Source organism: Argiope bruennichi, chromosome 7, assembly GCF_947563725.1.
Source record: "Argiope bruennichi chromosome 7, qqArgBrue1.1, whole genome shotgun sequence".
Lineage (NCBI taxonomy): Eukaryota > Metazoa > Arthropoda > Arachnida > Araneae > Araneidae > Argiope > Argiope bruennichi.
This window is the reverse complement of record NC_079157.1, coordinates 44,950,173-44,971,901: the sequence shown is the minus strand read 5'-3', so window position 1 is coordinate 44,971,901 and position 21,729 is coordinate 44,950,173. Positions and strand designations below refer to the sequence as shown.

Below are 21,729 nucleotides of genomic sequence, written 5' to 3'. Positions count from 1 at the left end.
AAAAAAAAAAAATTCTAAATGACTTTATATTTATTCCAGCAAAAGATTTTTTAACGTAAAAGATTTTTTAAAATCTGTTCTTACATTATAGAAATTATTGCAAACGATAATATCATCGAAATAAATTCATTTATTGCGAACGATTTATATATCAATTTTTTTTTTCAGCTTTCATGCATGCTGTGAAAAATAATTCTGTAATTATTGAAAAGCAATGTTAAATTATTAAAAATGAAATATGATGGGGGTTTTTCTGATATTAATATAAGCAATTATTTATTTTATAAATTGCAACTGAAATTGTTTTGTTTATGGTATTAATATCTAAATTATTTTACGAGTTTTTAATTAAAAATGAATCCATATATTTTTGTCGTGTTGCGATTGATTTATTGACTTTTTTTTTTAAATATCAAGACTACCTGTGATATTTTTTGCTCTTAAACAACCTCATCAAAAGTGTTAGCTTCTTCTTTTTCTATTGAAAAACAACAACACAAGATAGATTTGGACACAAAACTGACAGATTTATTAACTGAATCACAAACTAATAAACACAGTTTGAAAAAACGAAACAACTAGTAACGTGAGTAGTTAATAATAATTAATGAGTATCACTTCAAGCATTAAACATCTATTAATTATTAGGACTATTAAACAACTACTGACAGCTTCGTTGTTTCTTGGAACTTAACATTCGTTTAAGTTGATGGCCAAGTATTGATCATTATGGCAGGCTGGAGTATGGTTGGCAAGTGTAGTACATGTTCCTTGTTGCAATTCAGTCTATGAGAGAGAGAGAGAGAGAGAGAGAGAAAATAACCATAAAATTTGTAGAATACGTAAATTGTTACAAAATAAAAGATACATTGAATTTAAATGAATTTTAAATTTAGTGAATTTCAATTACATTTAATTTAATTTAATTTAAAAAAAGAAGCGTCTTTAAAATTAAAAAGCCTCATACAAATATTAAGATTCATACTAATATAACATAGTATTATTACGTCCAGGAAGTTTCGAAATTTACTTTGTTACGGAATAATGAAAACGGACAGAATCCGGTTATTTGGTTGTGGAATTGTCTGTGGCGATTCTTGAATAGGCGATTTGATAGCAGGAAGGCGTTATTTAGCACAATAACAGCGCAAGTTCTTAGATGGCTATGAAAAAGCCTCTTTATTTTACTTTAAAACATATAAGTTAAAATATTGCGTAAATGCTTCGACAAATCGGTTGTTCCAGGAAAGGAAAATATTAAAAAAAATTCAACATCAAGATTTTGACGAAATCATTTAGATTCTGAATCTGAAAAGCCTGTTTTCGGAATTGTGTTTATCGGTTTGAACACAATAGCTTCCAGCGACAACAAGCTAGAAAGATGAAAATTAGAACATGATCTTTATATCAATGCCATAGACTTGACAAATTTTGGTCAAAAATCCATTCTGAAGGAAGTTTGTACTTATGAATATGACGACAAAAAATATCTCAAGCTAAAGAAATGAAATTAGGTATGCTTTTTTTACATGAATTCAAAACCTGTATCAAATTTAGGTCCATTATATCATACCTTTGATTATCTATCTGTATGTCTATCCGTGTGTAAAACGCGAAAGCTCAAAAATGCAGTAAACTAGGAATCGAAATTTGATATGTGACCTTAGCATCCAGATTATAAATGTATATACAGTTTCAGATCGCCTCTGAAAGATATATAAAATGCATATTCTATTATCTTCTTTAGCAGCGGACGTTGAACATCAAAAATAACTTATTCTTTGAGTATACCAAAAAATCGAAGGCAGAAAACGCTAACTTATTTTAAAATGCATACATGTCATTGAGTTGGTAATATTTATAGTATATTTACAATAAAATCCAAAATGGCATTTTTACTTTCTGCACTAAAATGTGGCACTGTTTCTTCTCGGCTCTCTTCCGTAGTTGGAAACCATCCTTGGAAACAAGAAAAGGCACGACTTGGACATCATTGAATTTCTCAATGTATCCTTGCTGCATTCCATCCAGATAGAAATTGGCTTCAGAATTCTGCGAAAAATTGTTTAACATGAGAAATGCACTCAAACCAAAAGAAATATTGAAGGTTTCAATGAGTATTAGTGCCCCTTAAAGTATAGAATCAAACTAAGTTTAAAAACCCATCAAGTTTCGACAACTCACCAACAGTGAGACCTTATTTATACAAGAATAATAACTAGCCAATAAGTGACCGCTAGTGGGATCTGTGTTACAGTAATAAGGATTGAGCGGCGACTTACCGTTGTCTCCTCCTTTTCCCTTTTTGTTACTGCTTGTTATTTGGCGAAAAGATCTGATTCCTTGAGGCAAAAGCACGCTACCTCATAATACAGTCAGCCCTCATAGTGAATACTAAAATATCCTTACATACAGAAACTGTTGCCTCAAATATTCGATAAAACATGATATCTACTTTAGTCATACCTCAGATATGCTGGTGAGGTATGACTAATTGGATTGTTAATTGGTGAGATTGTTAATTGATTGAGGCAGATTGTTAAGTGGAGACGAGAAAGTGTTGGGGTCATGTGGCTACTTATTGGCCATATAAGGTAGCAGGTTCAGGCTTTTCTGATGGTTATAATAATAGTATGAGGTTCGATTTACCTTTATTCCGATGATGGGTTGTACATTTTAAGTGAGGATTGGAGGTATGTGCTAGTATATAATGAGGCTATTATATGATTACCGCAGTGTTCCTTTAAAATATCGTCGTGGATCAGTCATCCGGGGCAATTAATACTCTAAAACAAATCTGAGAGTTCATTTGCGGTTACTATAATCATATGATGATGATGTCGTGTCCGCGTTACCACGGAAAGGGGGTGAAGTAGCTTCTGAGGGTAAAGACCCCTAAGCACCCGAGGGCAAAAATCTGACTTATAGCTCATATGATGTTGAAACTCACACATTCGCTTCCGCAACCCCTTTTTACAAGGAGGCACATTCACACACCTCACAGATAGAACACAGATGAAGAACAACCATGCCCGAATTGGGATTTGAACCCGGGATGCCCAGATCATGGGGAAGATATGCTACCTCTATGTAAGGACGCTGGCACTGTAATCATAGACTACATAAATAGGCAGCAGTCAGAAAGCTATGAATACCCAAATCACCAATGAAGGAATTTTCAATTTAAATAACATTCTATCTGAACTAGAGTTTTATAAGTTCGATGGCTTTCATTTTCTTTACTTAAATGCACAGAGACATTCATTTCCTGTAAATATGACTTGTGTTACATGGAATAGAAAATATTAGAATTTAAAACTGCTTTCAGCACAAATGTATGGAATTAAATGTGTTTTGACGAAGAAGATTTAGTTCCCACATAGTTTAACATATGTAGCCGAGTCATGATACTTCGACAAAAAGGAAGTTTGGCATTTTTTGCTCACCAGAGTGATCTGGAGCAACTGGATAGAATCTGGAATATAAATACCTGGCATTTATACATGGCGGTAATTTGCCTTCTTGGAAGTATTTCGTGGGAAAATAGCCCACATTCAGACTTTGTTAAAAAGAATAAATATAATTCATTCTATAACTTTAATGTAAACAAAGATAAGAAGACAAATTAAAGGTTAATTTTACTTACCTATGTTCAAATTACTCTCCTCATGGTGAGAATGGCAATGTTCGTGTAGACCATTTATACTTTTTTTAAAAGTTTATTTATAATTATTAATAGGCTTTTTATCTGCCAAATTTTAGTACTTATTTCAGAAATTATTTCTCCTTTTGATTTTATTGGGATATGCTATAATCTCTGATTAATATCTCCTTTGAGTAGAATAGTGAAAGCAAAGCAGAATTAAGCATTCTAGGAACCCTTGGGCAATATACCCCACCCCCCGCCCCCACCTTCCGCCTTGAAATCAATTGACTTTTTTAAATAGATTTTAACTTTTGTATAAATAGGTTAAGTTGCAGCTTTTCAGAAAAGGAAATAAAACGCTTAGTTACAGATGATTTATTAAAAAATTGGGTTCAATATATTGCGTTTAAAAGATGTACAATTGGCATTTAAAATCTGTTTTGAACGAAATAGTAACGAACGAATGAAAAAAAAAAGACTTTTTCTAAACATAATCTAAGTAATATTTAATAATAAGATATTTTTTAAAATTGTATGGTACTACATTTTTAGAATTATAAAATAGCACAATATAAGCTGCCAAATGGAAATTAATTAAGAACATTTTTAGAATAATGTTCCAAAATTAGTTTAAACAATGCTTTATTTAATTTGAATAATTATATAGATTATAATTAAATGAAAGAACATAATTAAATGACAACAAAAAAAAATCTCAAATTTGCTGACAACTTAAAAGATCAGCGCTTCTTCAAGTTCTGGAAATCCTCTTCAATTGCCTACTTTGCTTATTTAATAATCCGGCTTAGAGAAAAAGAGCAGAATGCCTCGATTGATATTGAACTGAACTGCCACTTGGATTTTAGGTAGATTCTTTTTAGAAGATTACCTACTGCAATGGTCCTTATAACAAAACGTGCAAAAATTGAAAAAGAAAAAAAAAAAAAAAAAAAAATCTGCAATATTTCACCGATCATGGTACCTGGAACCCAACCCATCCTTCGTTCAAAAGTTCAATAGCCAAATTAGCGTCTCTTTATGCCGAACAACTTTTGTATCTAAAGTGTTTCGATAACTGCAATTTCTGCAAAGCTAGGGGCTAAAAAAAATAATATTTCAAGTTTTAATTTTGACTTTCTAACATCGACGATTTATGCTGCCAGTTTTGAAAAAATAAAATAAAATTTCTTCTTTTCTTTTAATTCTATAATTTGAAATTGTTTAAATATACATGGAGAAAAGATTTAAAGCTTGAATAAAATGAAATGAATAAAAATAAAGCAGGAGAAAGATTTAATGGCAACATTGTGTAAAAATGATCAGCTAAACATTTTCAGGAGATGCGTGTTTTTTAATTCTTCCTATATTTTTCTAAAATGAACCTCATTATTCCGGAGCTTTTGTTAATTTGATGTCTGCCGTATTACTGAGAGTTCACTGTATTAAAAAAAATATTGTAATAATAAAAGACAATCGTTATACTTTTATTCAAGTATGATACTTTTATTAGACAAATAGAAACTGATCGCCAAAAAAGATCGATAAAGTAATTGATTACTTTATCGATATCAAACTCTATTGACTGTAACCGCCAATGACATGCGGTTAAGCCTAATGTTTTCCAATGACATGCTGTTAATAATAAGTACAATAGTGCTGAAGAATATTTAAAAATACTGATGATAACTTTCCTGTTACACCATTTAGTGCTTACAGTTGAAATATTTAAATGCGCGATAACAAGATCTTAATTCCAGTATTAATTAAGAAAAGCAAACGATTTTTTCCTTTCAATATAAATGAAAAATCAAACGATAAAATCGCACTTTCTACCATTAAACGTTATTGTTTGCATTTAATTAAATGAACAATATTTGTTGCAGCATAAGCCAGGAAAGACACTCCTCAGTTTCAACTTCAACGATATTTGCAAACAATAGTTAATTTATCAAATATCTTTAAAATGCAGAGATAAACTTTCAGTTCTTACTGGGTAATACAAACGTTTGGTACTTGCTAAAAACTTCAAAGCTTTTTAATGATGTAAACTTTGCAGCAAGCCTAGCTTTTTATCTTATTTTTTTATAATATTTGTATTTTGATTTTATTAATTTTTCAATAAATACTAAATTATTCGAGAACAATATAAATATTACGTGTAGTTGTTGCGATATCTAATATTTCATTTTTACGTCATCTTAAATGAAACATAGAAAAGCTATTATAAACGTCAAAAAATTATTCAAATTCGGGATTTTGATGATATTTTTTTCGGATTTCTCTGAGTCTGAGAAATATATTTTTCGCATTATGATTATTGCCTGTCAGTCAGTCTATGCTGTCCAAATTTTCACCAAATTTGCAGATTTCTACCAAATACTGTGCAAAATCTGTTCAGAGGGTGTTTGTATTCGGCTGTTTGAGTACAAATGGACTCAATGACTACAAAACGGAAAGAACTATTTAAATGCAATTTGGTAGAAAGGTTTAGCATCTAAAATATAGATTCTTATAAATTTTGAACTAAATATTTCAAGCAATTGATCATCTTTCGCTCTATATTTTCTCATTCATGAAAACGCGATAAACGCACTGAAATAAATTAAATACTAATGCTGTCTTGTGAATATAATTGTAATTTGAGTGCGAATTGGTCTGAAAAAAGACGTCTAAAACACGTATTCTCAAAATAGGTTTAGTAAAAATGGTAGATTCTTGCCAAGGATCTGCAATTTGTAACTACTTTGCATATAAGGTATTCGTAGCATTATCCAAGGTCCACAATTTTATGCGGGGATAGGGGGAGGCTGTGAATTAATTGGAGGGTATGTTAGAATGTTTTGGGAAGACCAAACACTCTCGTTGGTTTATGTCTAAGGATTGAAATAAAATTGAAGATAGTGACGTAGTTAAAAAGAAATCTAACTTTGCCTTCCAGCTTGCCTATAAGAATTTCTTTTCTGTGTGGCAGTTTTTATGCACGTAAACAAAATTTAAAATGCAATTTCCTCCCCTCCATATATCAAAATTTATAAGGAATTTCGGATGCCATTTGAAATCCAAGCAAATGTTTTTATAATGACCAAAAGAAAAAAAAAAAAAAAAAAAAAAAAGGAAAAAGGAAAAGAAAATTACCTTTCCTGTTCCAATGCCATTTTGGTACACAGCTGTAATAACTGCAGGAATGCTTGCTACGATCAGCAACAGAAGCACAGAATGGCCAGCGGGTGTAACGTAGATGGCGAACTGTTGCAAAAAAGAAGAGCATATAATCATAATTCTATTGATTAAGCAATTGCTTACATTATTTTGATTTCTCTTTAAGAGTTATTACGCTTAATACAACTGGGCTACAAGGAGTTAGTGGATGTTCTGTAAGAATTGTCTGATATTAGACGAGTTATTTACGGTGAATTGGGAGACAAACTTGGCTATGGCTTGCTAGATCTAACTTAGTTTTGCTTTTTCAAAACATCAAATTCACAAAAAATTCTCTGTAAAAAAATGATAACTCCAAATTCAAAACAAACGCATTTATTACAGCATGTTATCTCTTGGTGATATGATTCCATTTCATGCTTTTCTTGTTTTCGGCAAATGACTCTTCTATCTGAGATAGACAACTTGTCCCACCATGGTATACATAATTTTAACTTGCTCATATATACATAATGTTTCTGTTACGGAAGATGATGCTGTCTACAAAATACAGACTATGAATTTTATAAATCTAACAGAATGGTATATTGTTGTTGTTATATGTGCACTTGTCATAGAGAAGCCCGTTGACGAAATCAGCTATTTAAGCCAAGTTTTGTGCAGTAGCTTCTGAGGGTAAAGGCCCCTGAGCATCCGAGGGCTGAAGTCTGACTTATAGCTCATATGAAGATGACACTCACATAATCGCTTGCATAACCCCTTTTTACGGGAAGGGGGGGGGCTCTTTCAGCCACCTCACTGATAGAACATAGAGAAGATGCGCTACCCTAAGGCCAGGAAGCCGGCAGAATGGCATGTTCCGGACTTTAACGTAGGACTCCACTTTCATTTAGCAGATTCTCAATCCTGATTTCCACTTCTGATTTGCATCTGCTATTTAATTAGACAATTCTTTCTCTGCTATCAATTGTTTCTCTGCTACAATTCTTTCTCTACTACAATTCTTTCTCTGCTACAATTCTTTCTCTGCTAACTGCAATGAATGAGGATTGATTTAATGGAATAATAGCTGTGAGTCGAATGGTGTCTGAGGCAGCGAAAGTATTAAATTTGTTTTCATTTGATATTTTAATGTTCTGTATATTATAAAAGAATTATAATACTAAAATTATTCAAATTGTAAGAACAAGTGAATAAAAAAGGCAATATGAAGGTTGCTATATTATAAAACACCTAAAAATGTATTCATATAAATAATTTATATCGAAGAAATATATTCATGTCTTTTTTATATTAGTCAATACTGCTGAAACACAAAATCAAAAATTTGAAAAAAGTTTGTTTGATAATTGGCGATAATTTTCAAAGACAAATTTGAATTCTATGGATATGATTTGTAAACCAAAAATTGAGCTTAATCATTAGTTAGCTCTTTTTAAGTCTTGAGCTTATTTAGATAAGTATTTATCACTTTAACTTTGATATTGAAATCAGAAGTTAATTTAGAATGTAGTAATAACTCCAGGTACTTTGTTCACTGACCCAGATACCAACTTGGCAGGATATTTGGCGACAAATACCGTTTTTGAATTAAAAAGCCAGAGCTGCAATTGAGATGCATAGTTTTGTATCATTTTAATGGCTAATTATGGGTTAAACTACATAATCAGAAATGAGCCATCATCAACAAAGATTGCTATGTGACAATGAAAAGTCTTGATATTATTGATGTAAATAAATAAAAGTAAATAGAAAAGAAACCATACTTGGAAGGAACTGATAATAAATACCTTCTACTTAATTCCTTCTAGGGGAACTTCAAAAATAGGAATGAGAAGCGTCAGGCGTGGTAATTTGTTCTCGCCGCCATGATGGGTTCAAAAATGGTATAGGATTGAGCATACCCTACTCCCCTCCTATAAGAGGGGTTGTACCGTGGTCGGCGATGAAACTTGTGATTTAACTATAATCCCTGCTAATGCTGTCATGATATTTCGTTTCATATTTATCCTAAAGTTTAAGGGAGGGCGGTGGTTTTGTGGTTATCTTTTACTCATACTCTAAAGTTGAGAAAAGCGGAAACATGAGTGAATAATTGATTAGTTGAGGTGAAATATCTATTTGAACAATCTCGGATATATAGGCATCATAGATTTGAGAAATGCCAAATGTGATTCAAATTTCTTAGAGATGGTTTTCAGTTCAATTAATAGTTGTATTAATTGTATTAATAATTAATAGTTTAGAATAGGCGTAGTAAATAATCGCCATTAGTGAGCAAATCATCACAATGCATTTCTCAAACTAGCAAAAAAGAACAAACCAAAGTTTTGATCTTACCATGGTTGTTGTTGCAGTGTTGCTACTGGCTCTCTGTCTTGTGCTTAACTGGTGTCTGACTCTCACTTATATACAAGTATCAGAAGCACAGCGGAAGGCTTCTCTTCGCTGCAATTTCCTGTGAAGCCAGCCAAAAGACTTCGCCCGATTGAAGTATCTGGGACAAGGTTCTGAAAAAAATAAATAGAGAAAAAGTATTCCAAAATCAGTGTTTGAACTCAAAGTGTCATTATTCCGATAATTTTATCTAGTAAAATACAAACATTTTTCATCAAAAATTTATTTTAGAATTGCTTAAATCAATTAAATTATTAATTAATTAATGTTGAAATTATTTAAATTATGTTGATTTCTTTTTATTATTGTGTCGCAAATATCTGTGTTCAATATTTAGACACACAAATTGAATATGTGAGTGTGTGTGCGTGTCAAGTCAAGTCTATATCACTTACTGCCATGAAATTTTTGAACAAGAAAGTAATTAGGACGCAATACACTTCGAAGCCGAAATTTTAAAATTTAATATAATCTTTTTAAAATAAACTAATGCAGAAATTTTTTATTTAATATCTTGTATTTGTTTCGGATAATTCTAATTACTCACTGCGTAGTTTCTAATAATTGTTTTAAAAATTTTTTACACCATTAAAAAAGACAAATAATTATTATTTCAAAAAAGTTTATTTTGCATTTCTATTGTAAATTTCAGAATTTTGAGATTTTTTTTTTTTTTTGAAAAATGATCACCTTTTCTTAAAAAGTTTAAAGATTTAAATTTCAAATTTTTGTATTTGGCATCCTAATTCCGCTAACTTTTATCAAATTTTAAACAAGATCAATTAAAGTATGTATTTTATCATTGATTTTTATCTTCTTACTTTTTATTTAGTTCAAAAATTTTATTTTCTAAACTCCAGCAGAAAATGCAGATCTGTGGACAAAAATTTCATTTCTTCTGTGATTTGTAAAGGAGCCAAATAATCGGGAAATTATTTTTATATAATTTAAATTCCAATAATATCGTTTGCCGAAAAATTCCTAATTTTATTTGCACTTTTTTCTAATGCTTTTTCATTTTCATTTATTTGCATCAATTTTTATCTTCGTAACTTACCAGACGATATTATTGTCAAAAATAGATTAAAAAAAAAAAAGAGCAAAATCATTATTTTTTACTTATCTACACTTGCCAGAAAATGTCTGCTTGCAAACTCACCGTAAAAATTCTAGAGAGAATAAAAGTGCATTGTAGTGATAATATTAATTTAATTTTTATTTAAAGTATATCTTGAACGATATATTAAATATCAATAACAATTTCAGAAATATAACACACATTGTTTTAAAGTAATAATAATAATAATTTAAAATTTCACAAAAGGTTTACGAACAGATGTAAAATGTCTTAAAAAATAGCTCCCATGGACTGTCCATTAAAATATAATATCTGCTTGGATAATCTTTAGGCCAAGACATAGATCAGTCGTTTAGGCATAGATTGGACTAGCCTGGTGGTTTCCTCAGAGGAAATTTTATTCCGTTTCATCATAATCAATCTTTTCAGCCTATATGTCGATGTTATGTTAAGTTTCTGAATCTTGCTTTCCAATAAGTTCCATAAATGCTCGATCGGGTTTAAATCTGGCGATTGTGGAGGAGTATACAACTGATTTTTAATATTGTTCAACAGCCAGGGCTTTACGTTGTAGGCATTGTATTTTGGATCACTGTCTTGTTGAAACCAAAAGTCATCGCCAAGGTTGAAATCTTGTTAGTTCTGTTTCAAATTTTCTCTTAATATATTCAGATATCCCATATGATCTAATGTAGAGTTTATAAAAGCTAACTGAACTACTCCATTAGCTGTCATGCATCCCAAAATTATTACTCCACTTCCACCGTGTTTAATTATAGGTACAAGATTTTGCTTCTCAAAAGCAGTAACCTTGTTTTCTCCACACCATTTTACGGCCTTTGATGCCAAAGACACAAAATTATTAGAATAGAACTTTTTCCCAAAACTCAGAAGAATTATTTACATTCTCATTGGCAAAATTTAGACGTTTTTGCTTACTGCCGACCAGATGGAATAAGCCGCAACAACGTTTTTACTTATCGATATCTGAAATGTGTGGCTTTCCATGAGCTACACGAGTGATTGTCAGCCTTTTTCAGTATTTCCCGTATAGTGTCTTCATGAAGGGATTTTTTTAAATATTTCTCTAACATCAATTACTATTCGAAATGCAGTAATCTGTGGCGAATTGGATTGAGCAATCCTGCTCAATCCAATTCGCCAGGATAGAACCTGGAGGATAGAACCTGGGACCTAGTGATTAGCAGTCCAGTAACATGACCAGGATACAAAAGCATATGCTCGTGTAGCGTAGTTGTTAACTGTCTTATATGCTATTCACTACAGACTCTTCCTCCAGTGAGTCGGAGGTGAGACGAACGATATGGCTGTTGAGTGGTGATATATTAGCTGTTGTCTAATGGGTCTGTACCCTGTTGAGTAGCGCCAAGCGTTATGGCGAGCGTGTGTGGGTGAGTGGATGCTGCACCAAGTGAGTCTGGCTACTTTGGTTGCGGCTAGATGGCGCCACAACAGCTGTTCGAAATTTGAAGGTTCATCGTCCGAGGTCACCAATATGGCAAATTTAATTGAGTAGGGATAGAACCTGGGACCTTGTGGTTAGCAGTCTAGTAACATGACCAGGATACAAAAGCATATGTTCGTGTAGCATAGTTGTTAACTGGCTTATATGCTATTCACTACAAATCTTTGGATTTAAAAATACGGATTTCAGGATGCATCTTTTTTCTCGTAAAGTCAGCTTAGATGAGGGAGCCACTACGTGGCTCTGAGATAACAAATTTCGATGACTTGTAATAATTGATCATTCTGTGGATGGAAGAATGAATTCTTCCAACTATCTTGACAATTTATAGAAGAGTTTTACCTTCATTCTTTAGTCTTAGTTTGTATCCTAATAACAAAACCCTCTTTTAAAATTCTATTTGTTGTATTGCTACCAGAGTTAAAAATTAATAAGTATCAAAAAATAAATGTAGACGATATTTCATTTCATGCATATTTATGAAGGCTAAAAAAGTAAGATTAGTTTGCAAATATCCCTGTAAATTGTACCTGTACGCAAATTTTTTTCTAACTTTTTGTATAGTTTTAAATTATTATTATTATGACTTTAAAACAATGTGTGTTATATTTCTGAAATTGTTTTTGATATTTAATCAAGTTTTCAAGAAATACTTTAAGTAGAAATAAAATTAATATTGTCTCTATATTGTAGTTTTGTTCTCTCTAGAATGTTTACTGCGTTTGTACGTAGACTTTTTCTGGCAAGTGTATTTAATCTTGTTATCTTGTAAACGAAATAATTAGAATTATTTTTATTTAGATATTACCCGGCTTGGAATATATTGTAAGAAATGCAAAATCATCAGACGAGTTCTTAGATGTGCCATTTTGCTCAAAGTGGGTGGAAATGGTAGAGATTTGGAATTTTCATTTCTCTATATAACTTCCTTAACATCAAAGATAGAAAATAAATTAAATTAGCCAAAATTAGCGTCTCACTAAGACGAACAACTTTTGTATTTAAAATATTACATTACATCAAAACTTTATTTAAAATAAACTTTGTATTAAAATTTTTGTATTTCGACAGCTGCAATTGCTTCGAATTTACAGGCTGTAAATGATTTTCAATCTCTAATTTTGATTTCTTTTAGCATCAACAATTTATGTTGCCATGTTTGAAAAAAGAATGAAATAAAACTTCTTTACTTTTATTTCCATAGTTTGAAACTGTTTGAATGCACGTGGAATAAAGATTAAAAACTTGAATAAAACCAATTGAATAAAAATGAAGGAGGTAAAAGACTTAATGGCAACATTATGTAAAAATAATAAGCTTACTTCCTGAAGCTGCGTATTTCTTAGTTCCATATATATATTGTTACGAAATTTCCGGGGTTCGTTTGGATAGTGGGAGTTATATGGTGTGGAGAACGCTCACTCAGCAGGCGGCAGTAGAAAATAAAACAACGACGTTTATTTACACGAAGACACACAGGACAGCACAAAGACGACAACTATATACAGCACAGAAGACGATTATCTTCAGCCGAGACGTGCAGCATACAACAAGACTCTACTGCAGACAGTAGCGCACAGCTTAGTTCAGGACTAGCTTGACTCCGTCGCTGCTCTGCTAATCGCTGGAAGTCCAGTTCTTCACCGTCGATTCCGACTACTCGCTTCAATTCACGAAGACCCCGGCAGCTGCAGGCTGCTCCTTTTATAGGTCTCAGGAGGTGGGGCTAGAAGCCTCTCAACCAATCAGGAACGTTCGAGGCGTATCTAGGTTCCTACTGGACGGATCGGGAAAATTCTCAATGTTTCGGGTATAATCTATTTTGGCACCAAAGTCGCCAAATTCTTCGCGAAGCTCCAGGACCTCCGACGCGACGCCCAGACTCCGTCCAATGCAGATGACTGTAAAACATTCTTTCTTATGATGGAACCAACTATGCTGGGAAGCCGCATCACAGATTCGTAACAATATATAAACCTAGATTTGTATAATATTTTTATAATATTTATTTTACAAAAAATATTGAATAGGTCGGTGGCAATATAAATTTTACATGGATTGCTTCAATTTGTAATAATTGCTTGCTTCAATTTGTAATAATTCGTCTTTACTTTATCATATACGAAGTATAGAGAAATTATTGTAATAGTCAAAAAATTCCATACTTTTATGAAGCTCTTCTTTTCGATCTCTCTGAGTCCGAAAAACATATTTTTTGCATTATAGCTGCCTGTCAGTCAATCAGTCTGTCATAAATATAACTCAAACACGTTTTGAGGTAGACGATAATTCATACACGGTCTTTTCACCAAATATGTAGATTTCTATCAAATGTTGAGCAAAATCTGTTCAGTGGAAGTCGTTTGCCTGTTTGGCTGTTTGAGTACAGATGGACTCAATAATTACAAAACGCAAAGATCTATATGAAAACAATTCAATACGCAGTTTTAACATCTAAAATAGAGATTCATATCCAATTTTGAACCAAAATCTGTCAAGCTGTTGACCGTCTGCCGATCTGTACTTTTGTATGCATGCAAACGCACAGATCCATAAATGCAATGACTTAAATCAATGGAATTCGTTATGTTAAATTGTGACTACAGTTGTAATTCCATGTTAAATTTTAGTGCGAATTGGTTAGCAAAAAATGGTGTCCAAAACATGCTTTCTTAGGTTAACTTCAAGCTAAAGATCTGAAATTTGTAACTCACCGTAAGATTTAAATTTGACTTTGAAATCGAAAAGATAAAACTTCAATAAATTCGAAAACTTTTTTTTGCTGAAACCAAGAATATTCTTTAAAAAATATGACTACAGAAAATCGAATCCATCAGCATTCTGATCTTATGTGTACCACAGAATATCTTTTAAATAATTTATGCAATATTTCAAGGAATTATTGAATGATTCATCATCAAATTCAGTTTTACCTCTAAAAAAATTTAAATGCAGTGAATAATATTTTATTTTAATCAATAAATGTACTTTTAAGAACAATTATGAAGTCTAAATTTTATACCATCTTTCGCATCATTTTCAATAATATTGTCTTTAGAGTCTTACGTTTCAATCTTCTGAGATCGTACTTGACCGAGTTATGAAGCTTTGAATATCCTTATTTTAGGATAATCAGCAATTTCACTATTTTAAACAATCAATCTTGGGGTAAGTCGAACCCTCACTGGCGGGTTTTCTTCAAGACGTTCGATGAAGAGGTCTAAATTAGTGTATTTTTATAGAATAGAGGCATTCAAATTTTCTTAACTCAATATGTTTTATCTGCGAAAGAGTGGAACTTTTTTCTTTAAAATATTAGTGTCTTTATTAAACGTGACTCATAAAACGAAGTATCTGTATGAAAATTTAAAATTCTTAGTTCACAAAACATTTATTAATTCAAACTTCAGAAGATATAATTATATATTTCACTTAGACCATTTTGTTAGCGGATGTATATCTATTACTAAAGATTTACAATTGAAAAGTGGATGTCCTGATTAACTGTATATATTAAATTATGCCTTAAATAAAAGTGATTTATTGAATTAATAATATAGATATTATAAAGTGTAACAGAAAACTTTTTACAGCATTTATTTTTTTTAAATTTAAAATTTTATATTTGTTCCATTTTTTTTCAAACAGGTACTAGGGATTATACTTTCCTTGGTTTTGTTTGCAATAAGAGTTAATTTATTCTTTCAATTTGAGGTTTTATCAGCGTGATGACTCGACGCTGATAAAAGCTATTTTTCCTATGCATTCTTAACATGCTATTGCAGGTTAAGTTTTATTTTTATTTTGTGCTAAATTAATTCATAAGAAATATTATTAATTTTTTTTAATTCATTAAAAATAGAAATTTGATTTATAGATTAAACTATTGTTATCACTGAAAAGATTATTTTTTGAACTTTAAGATGATGCAAAAGTCAGTTTTGTGCCGTTACATTTTAGAAAGCTATCATGAAAAAACACTAAAATTTCGCTAATTTTGAATTAATTAAAATTTAAAAAAACACTCCTAGGGCACTTTCTCCAGTGTATATATGGGTCAAGTTTGATAACTCTAGGTTATATGATCTGGCGTGTAGAGCTCCAAAACATACGCACACAAACACACACGCAAACACAAAAACACATTCATCTAATAATCAGCCTTGGCGAAATTCCTGGAATAGATTAGCGTATTTTCTTTAAGACGGTGGTTGGAAATGTCTAAAATTGTCCGTTTTTATAGAGCAATAATATTTAAATCTTTATAAATCAGTCAATTTTAGTGAGTAATTTAATTGATTAAAATGCAATTCTTTTTATTTATAATATTAATGTCTCAAGAATATTTTTTTAATATGATTCACATGGCAGAGGATCTATAAGAAAAATCAAAATTCGTAACTCATCAGAGAATTCATGTATACTCTATCTCTATATATAATATAATATCTCTATATAATCTCTATAGAACTCTCTATATAATATAACTATTTACCTCATTTAGACCATTATAAGGCATTTTTTTATTATTAAAAGTTTACAAATTAATTGTTAGGCCTGATTAGAGTGGATATCCTGTATTTATATTAAATCATGTTTGCCGTCAATAAAACTGATTTATTGATTTAATAATAGTATTGTAAAAGATTATAGGACATTTTTTCTTGCATAGATTTTTTAGAAAATATAATACTTCATATTTATTTTATTTAATCTAGACACGGGTCGAAATTTACTTTTCTCCAGGTTTAATTTGCAGAAATAGTTATTTTTTTTTTAAATTGTGCTTTTGTCAATGTGATGGCAACTTGTTGATAAACGCTAATCGTTTGTCAGGCGCACATAAACATGCTGGTGCAGTTTAAATTTTATTTTTATTTTGTGCGAAATAAATTGTTGAAAAATATGATTAAATTATTTTTTAAAAAAATTATTGAAAATAGAAACGTAATTTATAGATTAAAATACTGATATCATTTAAAAGATAATTTTTAACTTTAACTTAATTTAAAAATCATTTTTGTGCGAGAAATTTTACTGCATTTTCATTAATTAAAATTCTAATTAAAAATTAAAAAAAAATTGTTCAGAGTTACACATTTCTGACCTCCAAGGTGCGGACTTCCTACATGTGCCAAATTTGGTAGCTGTAGGAGAAACGGTCTGGCTTGTAGAGAGTCAAAACACTTAAGTGATATATCAGTCTCTGAAAAAAGACACACATCATCATGTCGAAACATATCTTCAGTCACTGACATATCATCAGTATCATAACTGACACTGAGCGGGTAACATTCACTAGCATTGAACAACATCTGTCACCAATAACTGACATTGAATAGCCAACATTCACCAGCAATGATCAGCATCAGTCATCAATAACTGAAAACACCATAATTTCTTTCGACTGATACTATAATTTCTTTTAGGTTCACATCAGTATTTAATGATTGGCAGTATTGTTTTCGACAAAGCTGCATCTGTTAATGATGACTGTAGATACACAATTAAAAAATTTTTTCTTCTATTACTAAATTTTAAATAATCTGAGAAACATAAAAAATGTCTAAATATTATTTGTTATCTTCCCTCCCTACTTCTATTAAATAATAAATGCACATTCTATGAATGATAAAATATTCATAAAGTATGATATTCAATTGTGAATTTCCAATTAAGTAGATGCCTGTGGTCGCTAGGCTGAAAACTGATGTAAACAAAGTGATTAAAAAACTTTTCTTTTCCTCTTTACCAAGTAAAAAAGTATGTAAAACATAAAAATTTTGTGAATGTGAAAATATTTGGACTCAGAGGAAGTCTATAACAAAATGGGGGGAGGGGGTCATTAAAATCTCGCGATTTAATTACTTGATGATCATAACTCTCCCTTTTTGCAGATTTCGTATATGAGAAAACAACGAGCGGGGTGGTCTCCCTTAAACCTACAAACTCTATAATAAAGATATTATTGCCTTCTCTAATATAGATGTTAAGAAATTTTCTCCGGCATAAAATTATGCACCTTGAGCGAGTTTGTGTACATTTTTTATTTTTGTACTTAAATTTAATTTCCACAATCAAGAGAAGTTGTGTGCTTTGTATTATAATTAAGGAAATTACTTGTGATTTAAATACGAGCTATTGGTGTACATTAGCTACAAAATATCGATTTTTGGCGTATATATGAAGCAAGGTTTGAGGTTGATTTTTTGTGTGAGGAAGAATTAATCACTGATATGCAATTAATGCACAAGAGCTAGAAAATATGGGTTTTGAATTCCTTGTTTCCGACTATTTGAAGCCAAATTTGGCTTAAAACGACAATTGTAGTCACATGATTACGTTCATAATTTTACTTTGTCAAGTCATTGCATTTTTGAGTTAAAATGTATACAGGCAGGCGAAAGTACAGACTAGTAGACATTCAACCCTTTGACAGATTTAGTTTGAAATTTGATAACGATTTAGATTTTATGTATTAAAACTTTGAACCAAATTTCATCAAAATCCTCATGTTTTTGAAATACTATATTTACATGTTTACATGCACATTACATACTTTATTTACATGTAAATACACAGACAGGCAGATGGCGAACCACCTGACGGACTTCATTCCAAATTTGATGTGTATCGACACTTTAGAGCAAGGGTGGCGAACCTTTATGGAATAAAGTGCCATTTTTTCCAAAGAAATGTTTGAGGTATAGACGTGCCATCAAAGAATTTTGACATGTGATTAATGGGAAAATAATAAAATTGAATACTAGCAACTCAAAACTCTTTATTTACTACGAAAAAATATATTTTGCACTGTGTAGCAAGTAGTAAACGTTTTAGTTATGCGTGTAATTCAAATTAAAGTAACATTAGTGTGACTTCTTTTGTTGCAGATTAGATGCCAAATAACTTATATTAGGATTGCTATATGTTACTTTTGGCAGAATGCATGCTGAATTGGAGTCATCTGCCAAGCAGTTTCTAAGAGAGTCTCTAATGTTATTCATCTTGAAAATAATGACTCATAGGCCTAGATAGATGAAAATATGGTTAAAATAGCATGATAATGAGTTTACAAAATTTCGTTCCTGGCATTTTTACTTATATTGCTTGTTAATATTTTTGTTTCAATCAATTCCACATTTTTCCTTGTTTCAGTAAATTTTTGAATCCATATTGAACTAGACTGGAAATCAAACAGTTGCATTTCAAATTCTTCAATTTGCAACTAATAGAATTTGGGACCAGTTCAGTTTATCATATGAAATCACATCAGGGTATATAATAAACTTGAACGTTTCCGACAATTCTTTGAACTGAGAAAATCTGGCTGAAAATTTTTTGATTGACGAATTAATTACGGAAATAAATTCTTCAATAACGATTTCTTTGTCTAGTTTCTCATGTATATTTAAATTTTTTATATACATATATGAATATTTTCAAGTTTAGGAAGTACTTGTAGTTTTTTTAATAATATCGTTCCTAAAACATGCAATCCAGCCTCAAAAGCGCAAATGAGATTCATCATGACGATAATTGTTTTATTTGTGTCTTGAAGCTTTATGTTTAATTCATTGAAATATTAGCATATATCTGTAAAGAACATTAATTTTGAGAGCCACACAACACCCAATAACTGTGGATACTGTTCAATTCCCGTCACATTTTGCAGAAACAGTCTGATTTCTTCCAAGCAGTCAACAAATCTTAGAAGTATGTTCCCGCGGCTCAACCAGCGAACATTATTATGCATTAGTAAGCCATTATCCATCGAGTTGACTTCATCCAACAAAGCCTCAAACTTTCGCTTATTTAAAGCCTGCGACGATATGAGGTTGACTATTTTTGTGACTAACGCCATTACATTATCAAGAGATGTTAAACCACTCTTAGAACACAAGGCTTCTTGGTGAATAATGCAGTGGAGTTCAAGAATCGAATGTCCTACGTCTGTCTGAAATAAACTAATAAAACCTTTTTTTTTTTTCTTTTTTTTTTGCCCACCATATTTGGAGCACCATCAATTACTGAAACAATTCTTTTCAAATCAATTTCTTTCTCAGCAAGCGAATTTTTAACAACTGTACAAATATCTGGACCCTTTTTTAAACGGAATGGAAACACTCGCGTTTGTTTGTAATACTTCATATTGAACGTTGTTATTCTAAACTAAAATGCAAACCGTTTTGATTGGCAGCGTGCCAAAATATTGTGTCCCTTGCCATCAATGGCACGCGTGCCAACGGTTCGCTATCCCTGCTTTAGAGCTAAACCTATGTGCTGAATTTTATTTATCCAATTCGAGAAATTTTGTAGCTACCGAGTTCACTTATATTTCTTTCAAAATTTGATAGAAATTTGCAAATTGGGTTCCATATTTTATTCACTTTGTTCAAAGCGTTTCTGAGTTATTGAGTTCACAAACAAACGACAGACAGACATTATGCCAAAAATGTGCTTATAGAGTTCTGAAACATAGGGATTCGTCAAAATATTGCCACGTAGGGTCTTTAGTGTGGAACTCAATGACATACAAAATAAGTAGAACTAAACCAATTTATTAACTCAACTCTGAACTCGGAACACAATGACTGACAGATCTTCTGCTTTTATATCAGCAGGGAAAGTTCCAGAATACTTTTCTGGAGACAGTAAGAGAAGTCCAGAACACTTGTCTGGTAAAAAGAAATGTCCAGAATCATCTTCTTTATAAAATAAAGGAAAACATAAAATCAAGGAATTAAATATTTACACAGACTGCGAATCGTACTGTCTCTATCGTTATTCGAACTTACGGACTCTTAAATAAGAGACCGGCGTTATGACCATTCGGGCATGGAAAGTCAACTGCCTCTTTTCAATGCGGCAATATCAATTTCTAATTTTTTAATGATTGCAGTACTTTCTCTTTGGATACTTCGTATGAAGTTAGTATAAATAATCAGTAAAAAATTATATTAAAACTAAGCTAATTAATTCTTACTTAATAGTTAAACTTCAAGATTAACCGTTTCGAATCTCTAGTCCGAAACTTGTGGCATGTTAATATTTTTGGTTTGATATGTTTGGTTTGATTTTAGGTTTGAAGACTTTCATTTCAAACAAATTGCTTAAGGAATATCTGTTTTATAACATTTATATAATTACTATGTTTTTTAATAAATGATATTTACAACATATGTCAATATCGTATTTAAATACATTTTCATTCTTTTAAATTAATTTAAAAGTGTTATTTTAAGATTTACAGTGCCTCAAAAAATTGAGAGTACACCTTACTTTTACTTGATAAAACCAACTTTCAATATAAATGTCACATTACCAAGAAGTGCAAACATGTTTTTCTTTTTACGCATAGCAAATGGTTTAATTTAAAGCAAAAATAAAGAATCAACAAAAAATTCTAAATTGAAAAGTTTCAGAAGCATTTTAAATTAACATATGCAGAATTTTGCCTCAAAAAATTGAGAATACACTAATGAAATTTTTGCAATATCACGCATAGAAAGAACGTGTCAGTATTTAGTTGCATGCCTTTTGGCTTTTATAATAGCTCTAAACATCATGGTACCGATTTTACCAACTTTTTGGTGGTATCTGAAAATATCTTACTCCATTCTTCTTGCAACCCTTGTTTTAAATGGGTTTTGTTTCTAATTTTGTGTTTTTGGACCGCTGTTTCGAATGTGTCCCACAGATATTTAATGATTGTGGTGAATTGTGAAGCTGCTGTTTGCAATGAAAAAGACACCACATTTACGTTACATGCAGTGTATTTGAGTTCGTTGTTCTGCTGGAAAATGAAATTTCCATCTATATAAAAAATTTTAGCACCTCCCTTTCGACTGCTGTTAAGTATATCTAAATAAACCATATGATTAATCAAATTTGCTGCAGAAATTTCTCAAATCATAGGAAGAATTGTAAGCGCTGAAACTGTGTAAAATGTAAAGCCTGGAT

At 31.2% G+C, this 21,729-nt stretch overlaps 2 protein-coding genes across 2 annotated transcripts in view; both read right to left on the bottom strand.

Moving 5' to 3' along the window:
• Nucleotides 1-21,729, bottom strand: part of LOC129975052 (FAU ubiquitin-like and ribosomal protein S30) — a 140,644-nt gene that overhangs the window by 21,324 nt on the left and 97,591 nt on the right. The window lies entirely within an intron of this gene.
• LOC129975054 (uncharacterized) lies at nucleotides 576-9,175 on the bottom strand. Its single transcript, XM_056087930.1, has 4 exons — nucleotides 9,146-9,175; nucleotides 6,782-6,892; nucleotides 1,900-2,052; nucleotides 576-786 (listed from the first exon to the last, which is right to left on the bottom strand). The coding sequence occupies exons 1-4, from the start codon at nucleotides 9,146-9,148 to the stop codon at nucleotides 691-693; spliced, it is 363 nt and encodes a 120-aa protein (XP_055943905.1). The 5' UTR covers nucleotides 9,149-9,175; the 3' UTR covers nucleotides 576-690.

What these genes read in the sequence shown, in the direction of transcription:
- LOC129975054 (XM_056087930.1), bottom strand. An exon ending in ATGGCATTGGAACAGGAAAG is followed by an intron (nt 2,053 to 6,781) that starts GTAATTTTCTTT and finishes AATTTTTCGCAG; the next exon opens with AATTCTGAAGCCAATTTCTA. An exon ending in GCCACATTTTAGTGCAGAAA is followed by an intron (nt 787 to 1,899) that starts GTAAAAATGCCA and finishes TCTCTCTCATAG; the next exon opens with ACTGAATTGCAACAAGGAAC.